The sequence below is a fragment of the Saccostrea echinata genome, unplaced genomic scaffold (genome assembly GCF_033153115.1).
Source record: "Saccostrea echinata isolate AGI-Se365-2 ecotype Australia unplaced genomic scaffold, CSIRO_AGI_Sech_v1 ptg000064l, whole genome shotgun sequence".
NCBI lineage: Eukaryota > Metazoa > Mollusca > Bivalvia > Ostreida > Ostreidae > Saccostrea > Saccostrea echinata.
This window is the reverse complement of record NW_026889813.1, coordinates 698,710-716,977: the sequence shown is the minus strand read 5'-3', so window position 1 is coordinate 716,977 and position 18,268 is coordinate 698,710. Positions and strand designations below refer to the sequence as shown.

Genomic DNA, 18,268 nt, shown 5'->3' with positions numbered 1-18,268 from the left:
GGGGGGGGGGGGGGAGAATGAAATGATACACATTTTGTACCGACCATTTTAGCATCAGGTTTTTCCATAACTAGATAAGGTATTGGGTAGAGATTGATTACATGTAATTGATTATTAAAATGTCAAAAATGTTTTGTCTATAGAGCATTTGTTTATTCCTTTTTACACTCGACAGGGGTTTCAAATGAACATTACAATTGTTTATTCAGTTTTACACTTGACAAAGGTTTTAACATAGAAACTTTTAAATGCACATTTTAAATACATATATCTAATTATTATTAAATGACAGGTAACACATTTTAAATGCATATATCTAATTATTATTAAATGACAGGTAATAAAGAAGGTCAAGATAACTAAAAATGATTTCAGAACTTGGTGGATCTAGATAAGAATCCTACCAATGCTTTGTCCTTAACTGAATACTGCTGTTAGCAAGTGTATATACTTATATTTGTTTAACTTTTTGATTAAGCTTCTTTGCTCTCACATCAGAATGAGGACCAATGATTGGCAGTGGACTATGTTATTGTGCAATATATATAATAAAGCTTTAGACATTTGTGTGTTCACTACATTGAAGTGCAATATGGTTTGTGTTAAGACAGGTATATAAAGTATTCACTTCTCTGTCAAAGATGATGTACAGTCTCAAATCTCACTTGTTATTTTAATACTCGTTTAATGTATTTCTCCAGCATTTATTTGTTTTTAAAATACAGGGTGTATACTAAGTTTGTTGCTCCACAATTTAAAGAATGAGTATCGAAGAATTTACACAGGACATGTATCAATTTCTGTTTATTAGTATTGATGCTTTATAATAACATGATGCATTTCCTTTTTTTTTTCCAAATTTAAACTTGTCATTATTACCCTTTAATGTTTTTTTTTTTTATTTTTTGCAGTTTTACAAAATGTCATAGTACTAAAATGCAATAAATTTTGATAGGTTTTTTGTTGTTATTCATAAATATCGAAAAGTAGATATTATTTTAATATATGCTGTATTGTTTTGAACATCCCCAAGACTGGTCCATCAGATGAGCATGCTCTACATATGAACAATTTCTAAAACGAGGCAAACTATTGACAAGTTGATGAAACAAGGATATCAACAGTCTCGTTTGAAGTCATCATTTCGCAAGTTTTATGGTCGATACAATGACCTTATCAGCAAATACAACCTATCATTAAGTCAAATACTGACTGACGTTTTTTAAAACTAATCGTTAAGCCATTATTGACACACTGAATTGTCTACGGATTTTTCCGTATTTCCCGATCATGACAAGGAGCACAAGGCAGGTGTGACCGGTCGGCAGGGGATGCTTACTCCTCCATGGCACCTGATCCCACCTAATATTTTTGGAGGTCCGTGTTTGCTCTGCTCCCGATTTGTATTGTCTAAATGGAATTTCAAGTTGAGTTCTGTTCGTTATCTACATATTAATCCATGTCCCATGACCAGAGGTCCCATTTGTAGTAGGTTATGGCACAAAAATATCCTTTGCTGCTCAATTGCCAAAAGTATCGAGTAATTGAAATTTGCAGCTTTCCACTGGTAACCGTTGTCGTCCTAACATGAGTGAAATTTTTTCAAAAAGTTCGTAAAGCAAACAACATATCCCATATATATAGTACTGTACTAGATCACAATCTGAGAGCACAACGTACTAAAATTGAAATTCTAGTAGTGCAGGTCCCCCCCCCCCCCTCGGAAGATACGAGACATCAGTGACTTCAATACACCCAATTTACTTAGCAGTGAAAGGAAGGGTACAGTAAAAGCATGATGAATGATTTTAGTATTTTTCTCTTTGAATATGTACAGGACTATGAGTTAAGATTTAGCCACACCCCTAGGTCAAAGGCAACAACGTTCTGTATTTCAGTGAAGTGTTGAAAGAATTGCATATTTAGACACAATCTGAGCTAGATCAGGCGCGTAGCTGCCTATACGTAAGTGCGTACGCATCATTAAAAACAAACAACTAGGGGAGGGGGGTATTCGAAGAAAATATCTCGGTACCACCCAACAAATATTCGTGTCTCGAATTATTTTATGTCGTACTGTGATTTGAATTTTATATTATAATGACTGTATAATAAAATTTGAAATACTTTATTAAATCATTGCCAAATCCCAACTAGAAATATGTCCATAGGACATGAATGCCCCGCCGAGGGTACATTAGTAATGTATCATGAAAATTAGTATAAGTGTATGAATTTGATGAGAATATCTTGAATAGTTTCTTTAAAATTTAAATCTAAAAAGTTGGATATAAATGATAAATTCTCACCAAATTATGTATAAGTACATAAGCTTACATAAATATATCTTAAATGGTTTCACATAAATATATCTTAAATGGTTTCTTTAAAACTAAGCAAAATGCAAATGTAAGAAAAGTGAAGTCAAGGTCACAGGAAAGTTCATGGTCAAACATTTTTGATGCAGTTGAATAGTTCTCACAAATACGTATCAGCATATTAAGTTTGATAAAAATATTTTGAATGGTTTATTTAAAACTGAGCTAAACACTAATTTAAAATAAATGAAGTTAAGGTCAAAGGAAAGGTCTAGGTAAAAAAAAATGTTGATGCAGTTGAAAAGCTTACATCAGTATGTATTAGCATATGAAGTTTGATAAAAAATATTAATATAAAAATAATGATATGAATGGTTTCTTTAAAACTGAGTTAAACACTAATTGATAAAAGTGAGGTCAAGGTCAAATGAAAGGTCAAGGTCAAAAATGTTGGTGCAGTTGAATTGCTTACATCAATATGTATCAGCATATGAAGTTTGACACTAATTTAAGAAAAGTGAGGTCAAGGTCGAAGGAAAGGTCAAAGTCAAAAAATGTTGACAACAGTTGAATAGCTCTCATCAGTATGTATCAGCATATGAAGTTTGATAACACTATCCTGACTGGTTTCTTTAAAACTGAGCTAAACACTAATTTAAGAAAAGTGAGGTCAAAATTAAATGAAAGGTCAAGGTCATCAAAAAATGTTGATGCAGTTGAATAGCTTTTATCAGTATGTATCAGCATATGAAGTTTGGTTACACTATCTTGAATGGTATCTTTAAAAACTGAGCTAAACACTAATTTAGGAAAAGTGAGGTCAAGGTCAAAGGAAAGGTCAAGGTAAAAAATGTTGATGCAGTTGCATAGCTCTCATCAATATCTATCAGCATATGAAGTTTGATGAAAATATCTTGGATAGTTTCTTTGAATCTGAGCTTTGAACTGAGCTAAACTCGAAGCGAGACAGAAGGACAGAAGACGGACATGACAAACACTATATGCCCCGGCCATGTTCATGGCGGGGCCTAATAAATCATTAATTTGTAATTGTTCTTTTAGTACATTGAATTTTTTTTAAAAAGATCTTTGAGAAATTAAAAATCAAACACATTGTTGAATGCTATGATCTACTAGTATATGATTTAAAATACGATATTTTTTGTTAAAGTCATATATGGCGTATTTTTGATATGTTCAGACTAACTAAAATTAAAAAGATCTTTCTATTTGTTTTATTACTTTATATAATAATAAAGATACAGATACTTTCCTGTAAATTACACAATTTAAACCAATCATGTTTCAAAGATATTAGAAATTTAAAACAATAACCGATTTATTTACCGACTCTGCATTTAAATAACAGACACAGTTTAAAGTCAATTTAACTATGGAAACATGAGGTTATTTAAGTTCAAAATCGGAAAAAAAATTAATTCGAACGTAAATAACATATATCCTGTTTATCTACACTCAAATCTCGTATTTTTATTTTTTAGCTCAGATACGCCATATATAGCTTTAATAATTAACATTTAGTATTCGTGCTTTTGAATATGTTGAAAAAAAAGTGTATGATACCAATATAGTATCGTTTAAATATATGTGCAATAAGTTTCCATGGATGTTGCGTTAAAACAATAAATATTACTATGTCTTTTATTTTCTAAACAAAAGCTTAATGGAATAATTTTTATTTTGGAAGAAAATGATTGAATTATTTGGTAAAACTCGGGAGCTTTGGGCCCTCACCAGCAGGCGAGGGGAGCAAATGGGTGGCCTCCCTTTATTTCCAAACCTACGCAACCTAATGTTCATTGAAAGGGTGACCCTCCCCCTTTTTTGGTGTAGCGTAGTTAAATTATGGTATTTTGGTAATGTATTAATAAAATTTAATTCGATTTGTGAAAGTTGGAACCCAACATCTCCCACCCCCATCCCGACCCCCTGCCGTTCTCTGCGTACACTTCACTTCCATTCTGCCTACGCGCCTGATAGATCTCCACTCCAACCCTGCATGGGATGGATCAGTTACATCAAAAAGTAATTAAATAATTACAATCACTATGTTTTTCCTTAAATTGAATTACAGGACTTGAAAGCTATTAAACCTACTCTATACATGTATGTATATACACCAATTACCTGCGTTTTGAAAGAACTACTCCCGCTAACTCTCGATTCCCGCCTACATTTTGCGCACATTATAATTCAACATTATGCCGATCTAGTCATTAAAACTTTTTTGAATGTAAAGTTTATTAGTAATTGATTAATATTTCATAAGGGGAAGCAAATTTTATCCATTGAAATCTCACTCTAATTGTCAACCTGGAGGCAAATTTGGGCCGGAAAACCATGAACCCATGGACTGAACAGCCACCTCATTGTAACGCAAATCCGCGAGCGTTAAATATACCAATTTTATGTCAGATTTTAAAATCTCACATAAAATAGGCATATATGACATATGACTCGTTTAAACGAGTGAAAATTCAACCATTCATTAATAAAATTATTTGAACTTTGAAAATCCATGAGTAAGGCTTTGTTATCTGAAAGAGTTTTTAAGATATATTGAACAATTATTGGAAGAAGTGAGTGAATACTTTTGTAGGAAAACGTTCGTTTTCGATCCCCAATTGGTTTAAGAACAAAAATGAAAATGAAAAAATGAAAATACTGAAACCTTGTTGCACAAGAACAGAACGCCATCAATAATATTTTAGATGATGAATTGTCTACTGTGTAAAAATTTCGACCTTTCGGATGAAATTAAAAATTCTAAAACCTTACTGCACATCTACAGGACACCATTAATCATCAAGAGATGATTTGGCTACTTCTTAAAAAGAGGAGTTTGATCGAGGAAGAAGATACATGTAGTTTGACAGACGGACAGTCCTATGGTTTAGGATAACAACAATAATATACCTGACCTTTCTTGGAAACTGCAGTTATAGAGAATTAGAGATGCGTTTTAATTTTTCGACAGACGAGAGTAATTAGTCCCGTGAACAATGTAAATTCCGAAATGTTATTGCAGATCTACAGGACACAAGTCATAGTCCAAAATAAGATTTACTAGTACTAGCAGCTACTGCTTAAAATGTAAAAGAAGTTTCGAGATTTTGTAGAAAAACGTTTGTTTGATTTTGATCGTGGAAGAAGATAATTTGACAGACTGACAGATGGTTTGGGATAACAACGTTATAGAGATTTTAAATCCCCCCCCCCCCCCCCCCCCCCAATTAGTCCCATGGATAACAATGAAAATAAAAAAAAACTTATTGCAGATCTACAGTACACCACAAGTCATAGTCCAAAATGAAATTTAGCTACTGCTTAAAATGCGAAAGGAGTTCTGAGATCTTGATATTTGTAGAAAAATTTCGTTTTTCAGTCCCCCCCCCCCCCCGTCCCCACACACACACACACACATACACTTGGCCTACTGGTTGAAAATGAAATTTTGCATGAGCCAAATCTTCTTTTGGAAGTTTTCATTCTCATCCAGGAGGCCAAATGAAGTCCCGATGTTTTTCTATCAGAACTATAAATCTTGTATCTTGTGTTTCTTCATAGTATGATAGAATGAAAAATAAAATGTTCTGGAATAAGAAATGAAACTGTGATACTTTTGTACAAAGTTCATTTAATTGTTTTTAGAATACTAATTGAGCTCTGAAGTTACATTCAAACACATTCTCTGCTCCAATTGTTTTCTCCTGCAACTTGGCTAACGTTTTCTTAACACGAACCATGATGTTAACGAGATCGTATCTGGAAAAAAAAAAAGACAATCAGAACATCACCATCTTGTAAATATCGACGTAAAGAAGATCATAATCTAAGGCCATGGCAAATTAAGCCTTAGGTTTACTTCCCTTAATTTTTTGAAAAGGTACCCTCCTGTCCGACCAAAAAAGAAACACGTTTCAAAAAATTTCAAAAGATTCTCAATAATAAGAAAAAATATTGGTTTATAAGTCACACATTAGCATTAATATGATAGAAATCATTTGAACTTATTTAAATTTATGTTCTCCAACTTAAAGATTTTTGATTTGTTCCTTTTTATCTCAAAGATTAAAAATACTGTAGCCTTAAAATATATACTGGATTACAATATTTCCGTATAATATAGGGAGAAAATGTTGGGAAAAAATGACAAGCCTGCATGTGTTTCTTTTTTCTACATGAGATTTCCTGAAGACCTACCTGAGGACGCAAAACAAAGAATTATTTTACCGTGGCCTTATTATAATTTCTTATTCTGAAATCTCCAGCATCACGCAAATTCAACACAGGGGTCAATTCTGGGCTTTGATTTTACTTAAAAAACGAAACTGATACTCTGTTCAATATGTGTTTACATGTAATACAATTATATGGATATCTTTATTCATGTTTATACTCCTTAATCAGTTGTCTCAAAAGCAAATAAAAGAACAATGATACAGAAAAAAAGAAGGGCTAAGCACAGAAATATAATTCATTTCTAATTCTTGTGTTATCCCTCTGATCAAAGTGATAGAAGTTATCTACCTTTGGGAGTATTTTCTGAAGTACTTCAGAAATGTTTTGTACAGAAGACTTTCACTCGTTCGTACATGGAATTCTGTACAGTCTTTAACCATTGAATAACCAATCAGGAAATCGCTCGTGAGAGGAATGTAATGCTGCTCACGTGAAACACCGTTGCCTTGTCCACTTAGTATGCCTAATGAAGAATAAAGATTATAAATGACTTCAATATTTCATATCAATTATTAAACAAAAAAAAATTAAGATACATGTATATACATGCAGAGAGAGAGAGAGAGAGAGAGAGAGAGAGAGAGAGAGAGAGAGAGAGCTCTGTACCACGACTGACAGACTTCTGAAATCACAAAATGCAGTTTACAAATTTTGATTTGTGTACATTTTACTGAAAAATTGCAAAATCTTATAAGAATAAGATCTTGAAAAAAGGCTAAATCCCAAGAGTTTTTTTTTAATACAGCACAAATCAGTAGCTCACAGTCATCAAGAATATAAATATGTTTTCATTCAAACAGGAAATTATCATAATTTTTTAAATACAATGTAACATACTCTTTTCCAAAAAGCATTAAGCTTTTTGAAATCTAATTTATTTTACATTTAATGACTCTATTGCTTAATACTTACATACCTTTCAAACTATAATGGTCTCCCCGACAGCCTTGAATGAAGAAACATTTCGGTTTCCCTGAAAGAGAGACACAACGACTTCCGGTGAAGAGGCCGGTGACGTCTTCAACCTTGATTTCTCGACAGTCGCTCCCGAACAATGTCCCTCTCCTGCCGTGACTTGCAATGCAGCAGACAAACGCGTCAAACTGGGCATGGTCCGCATTGCTGACGTCACTAAGAATCTTGATCATGTCGTAAGCAGGTACGTTTGCGTATCCCCTGACAATGAAATGCAGTTCGTCCCTGAAGAACCGACTCAGCTTATCTTTAAAAAAAAATTAAAAAACGAATTCTAGGAATTTCAATTTACTTGGTACAAAACATATATGTATTTCAAAACAAAGGTCCTCGATTTGTGCCATGATTTGGACAAGGTCAAGGTAACAGTGAAAAGATAAAATTGTGGTGTCTGATCCATAATTTTGCAGAAGATAAAAGAACGAGTAAAAACGCATTTTGACTCAAAAGTAGCTTAGAACTTGAGAACGTGTCATGTCCTTTAGTCAAGGTGATAGGCAGGTCATAGAAATTTTCATTGTACAAATATGTTCTTTGATTTTTGCATTACTGTATGCGAGATTTTAACATATATGTCAAACTGCATTTTGGATGTTCATGGAAATGTCTCCAAAACTTGTTTGGTCAAAGTACACATTACACTTGAACTCGCTCAAGTGCATAAGTGTCAATGAATATAAAATGTATTTTTGATTTCTTCAACAGAAAACACGTTCATTACTATAAACCAAAATGAAATCTTTACTTAATATTTCATGTATGACATCAATTGCGTAGATACCTGCATCCTCTATTGAGGCATCTCGCCTTAAACCTTTCTGTATCACTCGGAGTGTTTGCGGGCCACTGTGTGTTAATGCTATCATCTCTTTGTAGAACTCATAGTTGTTTATTATAACTGCATAACCTAAAATGGAGTAAGATATCTTCATTCTAAAAAGATTTGTTGACTATGTACACAGCCGCCTGATGTAACTTATTTTTTGACTATGCACTATTAATATTATACTACATGTATATATACAAGTACTAGTAGTTTATAAATAAGAAACCACAAAGAAAATACTTTAATACACAAACATGTACACAACCAATTCTAGCTTCAAAACTTGAATGGAATCGCAACTGAAAAAAGTGAAAACATGTTTATGAGTTTTTAATTTGATGTGGGGTATATTTTGATTAACTTTTACAGTCCTGTTAAAATTGTTCAAAAAATTGCGTAGTTCTAAAATAATACTGTTTTTTAAATGTTACATGTACGTTAAATTTGCGAACTGAAGTTCACTAACATTTAATTAACATTTTTATTGAATGGGTTCTAGGGCAAAATGCGTTTTGTCGGACCCAAGAATAAAACGATTTACATGAGGCCATTAGGCAGGTCTGGGCGGCCTCCGTTTTTGGAGGATAGCTAGATTCAATATGGCGGCCAAATTTTTTACCATATATGGAAACCGCATTGCATTGTGGGATAGTTTATCCTCCGATTTCAGAGGATAACACAGGTAATTTTCAAAGGCATCGTGCCTACCTTTAATCAAAAAGTGCAAGCACCAGAGTACATGTAAATAAAATTTCAAACATTAAACTATCGATTGTATGTGGCGATTTGAGATTCTATGTCTAGATATTTTGTAATTTATTTTCAAAGTTGGCACTTTTTGCGGTCCATTATTACTGAATATTTCTTGTTATTTTGTGTTATTTTTCATTTTTTTCCCTACTTAAACAAATAAAAAAGGACTTTTATATTTCTTCGATATTTTCTTTTAATTCAAAAATGGAGGACAAAAGGAAACACAAAAGGAAACATATTTTAAGCGTATTTAAAATGCAAAATATACTCTGCCTTATGATTTAAGCAAACAAAACTATAATTAAAATGGATTGAATGAATAATTATAAAAATAAATAATTTGAATAGCATAAATAAATAAAATAATAATTTAACATGTTTGCGAAGAAATTAACATTTATTTATACAGCCATGTTTATACATAAACAAATAAAATATTACAAAGTGATGTGCTTAAGAATTATAAAGTGAAAGAAATAATACATGATTAAACCTTTAATTTTTCCAAAAAAAATTTGATTATCAAAATTTCTAAACTGCTTATTACATAATTACGGTACTTGGAAATAAGCGTGGTTATAGTTTACCTCAGTCACGGGCAGGTTAGTGTAATATTTGTTTTCCAAGCTGTATACGGAATTACTGATTGACGGCAATTACAAAAATATAGTTATATTGATTTAATATCTAGAATTATCCATCATTATATGAAATTATACCTTTTATTTGTTTTGATTGCGAAATCAGCGCACAGTTCATAAGTGCAAGAGTTGTGGTTATTTGTTTGGTGAAGAGTTAACTGCCCTTGGTTTTGAAAATTCCGGTAGGTGGCAAGACCGCTATCCTCTGTTTTCAGAGGATAAAATCTATCCTCCAAAAACAGAGGCCGCCTAGACCTGTTAGGCCTAAGCCAAACAGTTTTGCTCCGAGGGGTCGACCAACCGCATTTTGCCCGAGAACACTGTCAATAAATCTTTTGTTACACCTTTTACTTTTCATTTTGACATATCTTGCGCTGGCTTCCACAGGGTTCTCCACAAGGGGTTTTACCATGGCGGCCCGCCATGGTTAAATTTATGTGCGCCATGGTTAAAATGGGCGGCCGCCATGGTTAAATTTTTATTGCATTTTAGTATATACACCTACTTTTTAATGAATTGAGTAGTTAATTGTGTTTATACTACGACTGCCATGCATCTGGCATGCCTCGAGGGAAAGCGGACTGTGCAAACAAACACGGTCGCTGATCGGCGACTATGCCGGGAAGCGTGACAATGGAGGGTCAATCAGCTGAAGATCAATATCTTGAGAATTAATTATCCTGTAGTATACAAACATGTAATTTCGGGAAATTCCAACGTGTTCACTATTTGATAAAAGATCATAACGAGCAGTAGGTATGCCCAGAAAAAAATAAGCCCTTTCAAAATTTCCTATTCTTTGTATTTAATCAATTCCCCATGCTTTGTTTTCAAGTATTAACTTTATTATCTTTCTGATAAAATGTACGTAAGTGCCAATCGTCGTCTTAGTTTTAGAGTTACCTCCCGTTTTTACGAAACTTCGCGTGGCGCTATTCTTAGCACGGGCACGTGGAGGAATAAACAATGGAGGAAACTCAGCAAAAATGCAATATATAGAGAAAAAATAACGTTTAGAGAAAGACAGAATAGAGAAAGCAAAATTACATTAATGCAAATTAATGCCCCCGGTTATACTACGTTACTTTTACCATGTATGCCACCAGTAAGTTTTCAAAGATCATGAAGTTAAAAAAAGCTTAGGCATTAGTAGGATGTCGGCTTTCGTTTGTTTGTGTGTCTGTTAACTTTTTTTTAAAGTACTACCAATTCATCAGTTTTTGTCATATTTAAATAAAACTTTTTATATAACAGGCAACATCAATTCTGTATATCAGTTTTTGAAAAACTGTTGCCATGGTTACTCTATCAAAACATTATTTTGAAATTCCTTCAAAATGTTCCTACAGTTTTGGACCAATTTTGGTACATTTGTAGAGTAATTAAGATACATAATCCTTTTTATTTTTAATTTTTTAGCTTAAAAAAATTATTGGTTATTTCAACTTTTTGTGCTGCAGTGGTTAAGTTTTGTGAATTAACCAATTGATTAATGAAGGTTAGGAAGTCTAACATGCATTCGTGTTTTGATCGCATTGCGCCTTCACGCAGCTTCCTCCATGGTTAAATTTTCAAATGTGGAGAACCCTGCTTCCATGTTTGCGATAATTGATGTTTATTTCGTTTACCCGCACTGCGTATTTAATCGGTCAATCCGTAACCAACGAATGCAATAAAGATATTACAGCTTATTCCGCCTACTGTGTGACGTAAGAAACGTCATAGTGGTCCAATATCTCATCGACATGCCCAATATTTAAATGAGCAGTTCAATATCGATTTTTTTTTTGACAGCTCGGGAAAAAAAAAATTATATTTACATATAAGGAAACAACATTTTCAAAGGTCACGTCTATAACTTTCTTAAACCCAACCTCGAGGTTTTCTGGTCGTAGAGTAAAATGCCGAGTCACAAACATCATTCAAGCTCCTCCATTTTGGCATTTTCAGCTGGCTTTCAAAATAACCGGTTTGTACGGTGGAAGAAGTATTGAAACGACTTGTAGGTGTAGTTGTTTTTGTGTCCGAAATGTTATGTATTCTGCCATCAACACTTTGGTTGTCTGTATATACTGTTGTATTCACTACGTCGGAAGTGTCCATGACGTCAACGGTAAGATGGTCGTCTGCTGTACATGTTATCATTGTGGCGTTGTCGACTTTATGTTGAAATTGATCCAATGACTGGACAGCTACTGGAAAAATAAAATTGTGTGGTTGTTAGCTCACCTGAGCTTTTCTGTTTACTAGTACCCGTAGTTCGGTGTCCGTCTATCCATCTAGGTGTCTGTTTCGTCCATCTGTAAACTTTTCACATTTTGAACTTCTTCTCAAGAACCACTGAGCCTATTTTAACCAAAGTTGGCACAAAAAATCCTTGGGTAAATGAAATCAAATCAAAGCTTTACACTGAATTATATAAGGAAACTCTATCAAAATCTCTTCTGCCAAAAGAGATGAAACTTAGATGAAAGCTTTCTGATGTAGTGTAGATTCTTATTTGTTCAAACCATGGCCCTTGGGGGAGGGTGTGGCCACATTATGGGATCAATGGTTTACAGTGACATATATGGAGAAAGTCTTTAAAAATTTTATTCTCAGGAACCATTGGATCAGAAAAGATAAAACCTTTGTGAAAGGTTCCTGAGGTAGTTAGATTCGACTTCTAAATACTAGTAGTTCAAATCATGGGTTGGATGAGACCACAATAAGGAATTTTTTTAAATCTTCTTAAGAATCACTGGGCCTGAAAAGTTAAAAGTTATGTGAAAGGTTCCTAATATAATGTAGATTGTAAACTGTTCAAATCATGATTCCTGGGGGTAGGTTGGGGTCAAAGTGGGGATCAAAGTTTTACATATGATTTTATGAGAAGAACCTAAATAAAACCATTTACTTTAATTTACAAACATCCCCAAGTTGTGTGCATTCATTTTTTTTAAATAATGGACCCCAAGTTAGAGTTGGCTAAACTCAGGATCAAATTTAACATAATGCATGTATTTTCTTTTCCAGAACTGTAAGGCCTTGTTAGTCATATTAATATGAGACATTCCCGTGTTGTATTGATTAAGAGACCCCTTATAGAGTTAGGGTGGGACCATAATATGGGGGCACAATTTTTCTTGGGAATATAAATATCTTCTGAAAAACAGCATTGCTAAAGTTACCTAGGTGAGCGTTGTAACATGTTTTTTATGTCCCCGTAATCAAAGATTCGTGGACATATAGTATTTGTTCTGTCCATTCATCTATCTGTCTGTCTGTTTGTCTGTTAATCTGTCTGTCCACAAAATCCTTAACCTTGCCCATAACTTTTGAATGATTAGTGCTATGGCTTTCATATTTCACATGTGTATTACTTGTGACAAGACCTATCTTTTTTGACCTCTTGACTTTGATCTTAGATTTTGACCTACTTTTGCAAAGATTTACCAAACTTTTACCATGACAATAACTTTTGAACAGTTGGAGCTGGGGCTTTTATATCACATGCATTCCATGTGTACAGACCTTTCTTTGGGTACCAACATTTGTGAACCTTTCGACCTTGACTTTTGAGGTTGACCTACCGGTACTTTGGACAAACTTAATCTTGTCCATAACTATCGAACAGTGGTTGCTAGGAATTTCATATATCACAGGTATATTCCTTGTGACAAGACTTTCTTTCAGGTACCAACATTTTTTACCTCATGACTTGACCTTGGAGTTTGACATACATGTACATATGAACAACTAAAACCTTGCCTATAACTTGAATGGTAAATTGCTGCTTTGGCTTTCACATTTCACTTATGCATTCCTTGTGACAAGACCTTTCCTTTGGCACCATTATCTTTTGACCTCGTGACATTGACCTTGAAGTATGACCTACTTTTTGAAAAACTTTTTCCATTTTTTCTGAATGGTTTGTACTAGGGCTATTACATTCACTTGTGAAAAGATCTTTCTTTGGGTATCAACATTTTTGAACTCTTGACTTTGGAGTTTGACCTACATCTGAAAAACTTTAACCTTGGCCTTCAGCTGCCATAAGGGGCATCGGCATCAGTGTTTCACAAAAATATCTTGTTTGTTTTATTTTGCAAGGGTAGCATTACTAGCAAATACATGTTCACTGTAATGACTGTGTTCAGTCTGCTTGATATTGTCAAGGCATCGGGTTTTAACAGCACGCGAAATATATTTTGTTTTTTGTTCGTGCATTTTGTGAATGTATATTAAAATAAATACATATATGTAGTATTTTTACTTACATTGTTTTGCACGGGAGAAGAATGAGTCCTGAAGGCGTTGCCGAGGTGATTTGTTAATTCCCATCTGCATGTGAGAGTGGGGATGAAGTCGTCTGCTTTTGAACTGGGAGAGAAGCTCTTTTTCTAATGACCTGGGATCTAGCTCTGTATATAACGGAAGTAAATTCAAATGGCGGGGGATTGTAAGAGCCAAATTCTTAGCCCCTCATGCATTTAAAATAAACATATAGTTAACTGTGTGACATTTTGTAATAAAGCATGTCTCGGATTCCATAGATACATAGATCTAAGTTTTTGGAAGATGTTATATGTAAGAGTCCAAATTGCCATCAAAATACGTTTTTGGATGTAGGAAACATCGAGCGGAAAGCTAATTTAAGTTACACGATGTATTGAAATTGTAAATGTACTTATTTTAGCGGTGATATATTTTATATTCATCAAGTTCATTTAGAAACATGGCCCAAAATGCGCTAATTTATCATAACGCTATTCAGTAGATGAGAAAGTTTGTGCTAAATTTTAACTACGCTCTTTCATATACTTGTATGTTTACAGTATTTAGTCTATAAGTATATAAGGTTTCCATAGCCAGATGAACTACTAGTAACTTCCGCTGTGTTTTCCTTAATATTGTGGGCTTAAAAAGTTTTTGAGCAGGCCTAATGAAAGACGTTTGGTCATGAATTTGGTTTGATTTCGATCACGTCCGTCCTCAAAAAAAAGAGGTGAAATAAAAAAAAGGTTCTTAACTAACCTTGTTCTTTTACTTCATTGTGCTGATTGCATGAATAAAAAAATGTATGATAAAAAGAAGTGTTGTTTTGTCTGTGATTTTCAATTTCAAGTAATTTTACAACTGCTTTGAACTTTTGAGTGCATTTTTTTTAAATAATTAATCAAATCTTGTTCATACATGAATGATAATATTCAAATGTTACCTTGATTTGAATCCACTTTGATTTTTGCAGTAGCAAATACAATGAGCAAAAATATTGTATTTAATTTACTACACAGCTGAATTCTTAAATTGCCAATGCAAATGTTATAATGGCAAAAAAAAGTGTGCATTTTTCTGGGAAAGTGGCATTTTTTTTCGTATTACATTTGTAGATCTATAGTTAACATACATATATATACCAGTATACAACATACAGTATACAACATATAGTATACAACATATACAAAAGAAGGAAAAAGTACTCACTTCTCACAGAGGAAGTGGGTGTAGGTAGATCTTTCTTAAATGGAAATGATTTACTCCTGTTTCCCACTGTAAACACCGTCATATCTGAAACTAGTAAGGGTTGTGTGTATAAATATATGTCGTTTAACTTCATTTTTTTGTGAAAATGTCTACAAATACGAAACTAAGCAGCAGTATTTGTTAATCTCTTTGTTTTATCTGCCCTCATCAATCTTTTGTTTCATTAAAGTTTGACAGGGAGACCTTGAACGACATTTCTGCGTATCGTTCAGAATATATTGCACAAAACTGTATGGACATTTTTAGACCGTTTCATTATTAATTTCTGTGCAGTTTGAAGATATCGGAGTCTTCCATCTCGACAAATTGCTCAGGGATACAGACCCGTAGAGACCTTTTTCTGAGAAATCTTTTGTTATGCTGATAATTATGTATATATGGAAAATTTTCTTAGTTAGGCCTGCATGCAGCCCCCCCCCCCCCCTCCCCACTTTTTGTTGTATGTTGGAACCCATTCATACAATTTTACTGAAAATATTTTCTGCTTAAAAGGAATGATCCCCCCCCCCCCAATTCCAACTTCCGAACTATGAATTTAAATTAAACTAGAGGTAATGTGAGCACTGGGCTCACAAAATGATTCCCTCCCCGAGCTCCCATATGAGTATAATGGCAAAGTCCTTTTTTTATGTCTATGGAAAAGCCCAAATTATAGATTCTGTAACGGTATCATTAAAGTTTATTCGCTGGTATAGGAGGAGTTGCGGATAATAAATGGGTACCCCTGATATTATAGAAAGAATGGCATTGTCCATGTTTTGCTATGGGAAACCTGAAATATGTGTCCAATCAAAAAGTAAAATAGGAGATGCACATTGACACTATGTAAAAAAAAAATTCTGTGAAAGTCTCATTGAATTTTATTCAGTGGTATAAGAGGAAATATAAGAGGGAGTTAAGGGATGGGTACCCCAAAGTGTAACAGACAGACGGACACCCCAATCACTATACACCCCTAATTTTCAAGCGGGGGTGGGGGTGTTATAAACAATTTCCTTCAACTTTTTATCGGAGGTAAAAAGGGTGCAATTTAATGCAGTTGTTTGCATGAACGAAAATCTATACCCAAATCCTGAATAAGAATGACTGAATAGATGTACCTGGTGATGATCTTTTGGATCTGACTTGTGGTAGATGATAAAGATTCTCATGGCTGCCTCCTTTTCCGGAATCTTTAAATAAATTTAAATTGTGATAAATTATTGTGGAGACTTTTTACCTTTCAATTACAATTACTACACAACTTGTGAATTGTAAACTCGTAAGTTACAATGTATGTGAAAACATGTTAACCCTTACAGCTTTCTTGAACTTTGATCGACATTGAAATGCTTGTGAATCAATAAAGTATATACACTGTAGTAAAATACATTTTACTGTTGAAAAAAGAAAGATTAATACTTCCAAAGTCGTCCTCCTCTTGGTCACTGACAACTCTGCGACCACTGGAGACGTCTGTTAACATGTCATACAGCTCGGCACTATTCACACTAATTCTACCATGTCTCTTTGTCTGTACAAAACAACCAAAAAATCTGGTGAGACTGTAGCTGTACTGTGCTATCAAACTGCGCTATCTAGAGAAAAGTTGAAGTTCAGGACCCTCTCTACACTGCGCCCTAAATTTGGGGTACTTGTGTGTAGTTATTTATCCACCATTTTAAATAAAATAGAATAAAATGCATCATGCATGACATAATTTGTAATTAATTCAAGTATTCTAAACATTATATTAGACCAAGATAGAGTATATATAGGATCTCCCATGATTTGTAGTTGGATATGATTTTTATCCAACGAGTTGTGTGTTTTTTTTTTTATCCCCGAGCCTTGGCGAGGGGATAAAAACACACAACGAGTTGGATAAAAGTCATATCCAACTACAAATCATGGGAGATTCTTTTTATCCCATGTTTAATACTTCACAACCAATGTTTTACACTGTTTTATATAGGACTCCACTTTATTTTACTTCATCGCGCTAACGCAAAAACCATTGTGACGTCACAACTGTGGATTATGAAAAAAATATCCAATGAGTCATATCCACGGGATAAAGGGGTAAACATGGGATAAATCATTTTATAGTATTTTCTTCAATTGAATACGCAAAGGCATTTTTCTTTATTAGTACTGTCGTTTCTGAAGATTTTTTTCTGGGTAAAAAAGGCACGCATCCTTTGTTGAAAATGAACTACATAATTTTAATTTGTCCTCATTTATGCTATATAATTATCTCAAAGTCCAAAACAGGTCCGTAGCAACGGTTTCATGGGGGGGGGGGGGGCTCCTAAAGAAATCTTACAAGCCAAAAAAACCCCTTAACTTAATGTACAAATCCTGGAATTTACCAGTGCTCGACATTACAGTGTATGTGTGTGTGTGTGTGGGGGGGGGGGGTCTAAATGATAGAAAATAGTATACTTAGAAAAAAGTGGGGGCAAACCCCCTACCCCCCCCCCCCCCGGGGGGTTCCATTGGCCTGCAAAACATTTTTCATCAGTGTGTAGAGGATCCTTAAACTGGTATAATTTCCTTTTTGCTATCGCTCAGATTTTAATGTCAATCGTTAATCTTTTCGACATTAAATTAATAAACTTCATTGATTTGTTCCATCTTTTTTATTCTAAACGGCAGAGTAGATGAAGATGTATATAAATATTTTTTTTTCAAAAAAAGTATTTTTTTTAAATTTTGATAAATGAGAAGATATTATATATTTGGAATCCATAGTACAAACTTTTATCAAATTAAATTTGATTTCAGAATCATGTAATATTGATGCAATCTACTTCTTTACCAAGTTAAACTGAAATGTCAAAATTAAGATGTGTAACACTTCAAATTCAAATTTCTGCTTTTTTTAAAGAATTCAATCAACTACGTTGGAATTTTTGTATCATTTAACCTATTTTTATGCAATAAACATTATACATATACGATTAAACGACAGGGACTACCTACTC

The 18,268-nt window shown here is 33.7% G+C and overlaps 1 protein-coding gene and 1 long non-coding RNA gene across 2 annotated transcripts; one reads left to right on the top strand and one right to left on the bottom strand.

The window, feature by feature from the left end:
- LOC133175808 (uncharacterized) lies at window positions 1-958 on the top strand. The gene is made up of 2 exons (XR_009719327.1): window positions 1-292; window positions 338-958. It is a non-coding gene; the product is annotated as an uncharacterized LOC133175808 (long non-coding RNA).
- A 4,998-nt stretch (window positions 959-5,956) lies between these two features.
- Window positions 5,957-17,135, bottom strand: LOC133175798 (caspase-8-like). Its single transcript, XM_061310914.1, has 9 exons — window positions 16,704-17,135; window positions 16,403-16,474; window positions 15,243-15,332; window positions 14,036-14,179; window positions 11,651-11,971; window positions 8,338-8,463; window positions 7,498-7,803; window positions 6,870-7,044; window positions 5,957-6,104 (listed from the first exon to the last, which is right to left on the bottom strand). The coding sequence occupies exons 1-9, from the start codon at window positions 16,765-16,767 to the stop codon at window positions 5,987-5,989; spliced, it is 1,416 nt and encodes a 471-aa protein (XP_061166898.1). The 5' UTR covers window positions 16,768-17,135; the 3' UTR covers window positions 5,957-5,986.
- Window positions 17,136-18,268: the final 1,133 nt, after the last annotated feature.